At 43.3% G+C, this 3,832-nt stretch overlaps 1 protein-coding gene across 1 annotated transcript; it reads right to left on the bottom strand.

Annotated features, from left to right (window-relative positions):
* Positions 1 to 25: 25 nt before the first annotated feature.
* Positions 26 to 1,347, bottom strand: ndufb2 (NADH:ubiquinone oxidoreductase subunit B2). Its single transcript, XM_040175296.2, has 4 exons — positions 1,046 to 1,347; positions 705 to 849; positions 316 to 391; positions 26 to 125 (listed from the first exon to the last, which is right to left on the bottom strand). Exons 1-3 carry the CDS (start codon positions 1,129 to 1,131, stop codon positions 317 to 319), a joined length of 306 nt encoding a protein of 101 aa, XP_040031230.1. The 5' UTR covers positions 1,132 to 1,347; the 3' UTR covers positions 26 to 125; position 316.
* Between the last annotated feature and the right edge of the window lie 2,485 nt (positions 1,348 to 3,832).

Here is a 3,832-nt window from a genome sequence, read left to right on the forward strand (position 1 = left end):
TTACATTTTAAAAAGGCAAAACAAACATATTTAAAGATAACTTTATTAGTCTATGTACAACACTGACTTTCAGAACATCGATATCCACAAAGAAGCATCCAGCAGCTTGAATCCCTTCTGGTGATCTACAGGCAAAAAAAAAAAAGGTTTTACTTGCCAATTTAATACGTACACATAGCTTTAACTGATGCTACGGTTTTGATGATAAAAGACGCGAATGCAAACCTTTCAACGTTGTCAAGGTAAATCAAACTTGGTTTGTAATTATTTTCCTCGCTTGTTACCGTACTAGATTCATTTAAATTAAGAAATTACCTTATTCCTCGTCATCTGCTGGGATTCCGAGCTCCTCATCTGTCCACGCAGACGCATCCGGCCAAGGGAAGTGACCCTACAAGAGGATAAACATTTCCATTTCAAAGTAACAGATTGTGTTCCTGTCAAGTTTCTATAGTTCGGCATACTGTAAATGAACACAACTTGCAACAATCCCAATGATTGTCATCGAATATTTCCATTAAATCCATTCAAAACTAATTCTGGCAAAAGTACTACACATATCGATAGTATATAACATTATTCGCGCTTTACTCAAGCAAAGATCACTATATAGTGGATGTAAACACGACTTAAGTAACCTGCAGTAGTGGGTCATGCTCAGCGCAAATGGGACTGATGGAGAGTCCTTGGCCGTGTTTACATACCATGATTGCATCGGGGTCGTGCCAGCAGTGCCAAAGGATCCAGAACCACATGGCACCGCTCAGGAGCTCCGACTCGAGCTTCTGCTTCTTGGTTAGCTGTGGGTACTGCCTGTACTGGGGCTCGATGTGCGGTCCACCGCTGGCCCTGGCACATTTATCAAGGACACTCAATTAAAATCCTTGTTACGGATGTATTGGATCATGTGGAATATAGACTGATATTTAAAGCGGTGTTCAGAGTTCAACGAACGTTGTATTTTTTGTTTAACGATATTGTTTGGCGAGTATTTTCTATAGCTAGCCTTAGGAGCTCAAATGCTAGCGGGCTTCCCGACACTTACTTTCTGTTCGTTATCTTCTGCGTACTGCGTCTAAGGAGCTGAGTTCCTGTCCGGAGGACTCCCAGCACCCTTCCAAAAGAAGACATGGTTGCTAATTTGGCAAAAACAGTCTTATTTTGGCTAATTTGTTGACCGCTGTACTGTCTTGTTCGTCGAGGAGTCACCTTCTCTCCTCGTCAATAAGCGGCCTTCCAGTAACGACGGCTGTGATTGGACAGCAAGTGACAACATCCGTTGCTCACGTGCGATGATTGGCTGACTTGTTAACAGTTCGAGGGTATAGCGCCCTCCTGTGGTCTCCGAGAGATCATGCTTTCCATGGGACTTTTTTCATGTCAATTTTTTTATTTTTATCTGTAGGTCTTTATTTGATTAAAACAATATAAAAAGCTTTATCATAACTCCAACCGTCTTATATATGGAGATTTGCGGTGTGGCGGTACGTTGCACGTGTCCAAATAAAGGAGCTGACTGCCTTGATTTCTGAAAGACGACATGCATTACTGTTTTCTGTATTTAGGTTTAACACAAACAGTTCATCACTAATTCGGAAAACTTCTCTGACCCTTAAGTGCAGTGACTCAAAAACATGCAATGGGAAAACAAAGTCACTAAACACATAAATGCATCTGTTTTTGCCTACATGGTCCACTAGATGGGGTCAAAAGCTAAACAAAGAAGGTAATGGCAGCTCCATTGAACATTACTGCATATCCTCGTTTAGATTCAGACCGTTCAACATCGGTGTGGTAAAAAGTGGCAGAGGAAGTGCTCATGGAAGTGGGAAACAGATATCATTCAAATTTTTTTATTTTTTTTATTTGTCACATTGTGAAAGGAGGAAGTTGTTTATAGGACAACGCAGCCCAAAGTAACCACACACAAATGTAATGTGAGTAACAGAATACATGTTTGTGAGTTTCACACGACCGTCACCTCCTCGCGATGTGGAACAGGAAATAATAAAACGCTATGGCGAGAACGCGCACGGTGCCACCGCCCAGGAGTGCGCGACCCCGACCCGTGCGCGGAAAGAAAGGAATCCTCGACGCCATCTTGTTCCCGGTCAAAGAGAAGAAGAGAATACGACGATGCGGTCGGTGTAAAGACGCGAGAGTTCTTTGTCATCGCGGGACGCAAACGGTCAATTTCTCCGTGCGTGTGGAAAAAAAACATACGTCGTTTTTTTTCGACCCCATCAACCGTGTAAAGAAATGCGAATACACGCACGGCGCGTTGGTACCTAATGGCGCCTGGTCACAGACGCTCTCCGGTTGCGCCCCTCTCCCCTCTCAGCTCAGAGCCCGCCCCCAAATACCATCTGCATGATGTCATCACGAACCAGCCATTTCTACACAAATTAAATCAAATCAAGAAGAAAAAACCCCACCAGTTTTCATTGATTTGTTTTTTTAAAAACAATTATTTTTTTTAAAACAATTATTTTAACCGCAACTTCCCATCAAATGTGCGTCATTGTCCTAACATGAGAGGAAGGGAGGGGGGGGTCGGATCATCTTCACACCGAAAACGGGCATAAACGGCGCGGATAAAATGCGGTGCCTCCGGAAAAAAAAGCGTGTCATTGTCCTCCGCGGCCGTCTACCGAATGTTCCCATGTGGAAGCGGGTGATCGGGCCCCGACGTCCCCCCTCTGCCCCCCCAAAAAGGTTTGTTTCTAACAACGCGAATGCCCGTGCACCAGCAGTTGCAGGGTTTTGCAGCGGTCCTGCACGAGTGCACATGCGCGGGTGGATGCGGTTTAAGGGGGATGCGGGCGGGCGGGGGGGGGGGTCACTAAATGGAAACGATGAGAACATCCTCTCTCAACAAATGATGTCAAAGGGATTTCTACAGACATATTTGTGGAGATTGTGACAGTCTCCGATTTACCACAACAATAAAGCTGTCGGACATTCTGCTAGAATAATTGTTTTGTGTGTTAAACGTGTCGGGAGCCAGTGAAATGGTTGTAAAATAAATCCAAAACTTCTTGACAGCTGACAGCCCTGACAAATGCATCCTCATTTCCACATGATTTAATCTGGGATTTATTGAGTGATTTGTCTTATTCGAATCGTGCAAGCATGTAGGCGTTAGAGTGGTTTAAGATATATTGTCTGCTATCTTCATTCTTGGTACACGGTTATTGGTCAGTGTTCGATGGGTCCCACTTCATCAGTTCAATATACAAAATGCTGCTCTTGTGTAAGGGGTTTACATAACAGCTTAGTTTCCTACTCCTGCGTTTGGTATCCTATTTAGGTGGTATTCACTGCCATGTCAGTGGTAAAATCGAGTTTGTGATCGACACACTCATTCTTATGGCAACAATGGGCTGATAAACAATCTGGTCTGGCCTACTGAGGTCACGTGTTCTAGGGTCAATTGTTGCCAAAGTCTGTTTTCATACCTAAAAAACTAACAAAAGGAAAGTGGATATGGAGTGTAGGGTTTGTGTGCGGACAAAATCTCCCCCTTTGACACCAAGAGGAAGAGAAGGAAACAGGAGGGGAAGTTAGTTTAAAACAAACCTCCTTGTAAGAAAACATTCCCCACAGCGGACTGTACTTTCACAAGACTATCGTGAAGATTGCACGGACATCACCGTAACCAGCACACCAAATTATTGTATGGCAATTAAATTCTGCAGGATTCATTTCGACGGTCTATTTCTAAAATTATAACAAAATCCAGCCTTAATCCACCTGTAATATGACTTCAGCAAGTTTGTTTTTCAATTATAAATTATTCCGCATGCTATAAGATCCTATTTCGATTGTCAAT

Source organism: Gasterosteus aculeatus, chromosome 4 (genome assembly GCF_964276395.1).
Source record: "Gasterosteus aculeatus chromosome 4, fGasAcu3.hap1.1, whole genome shotgun sequence".
In the NCBI taxonomy this organism is placed as follows: Eukaryota; Metazoa; Chordata; class Actinopteri; order Perciformes; family Gasterosteidae; genus Gasterosteus; species Gasterosteus aculeatus.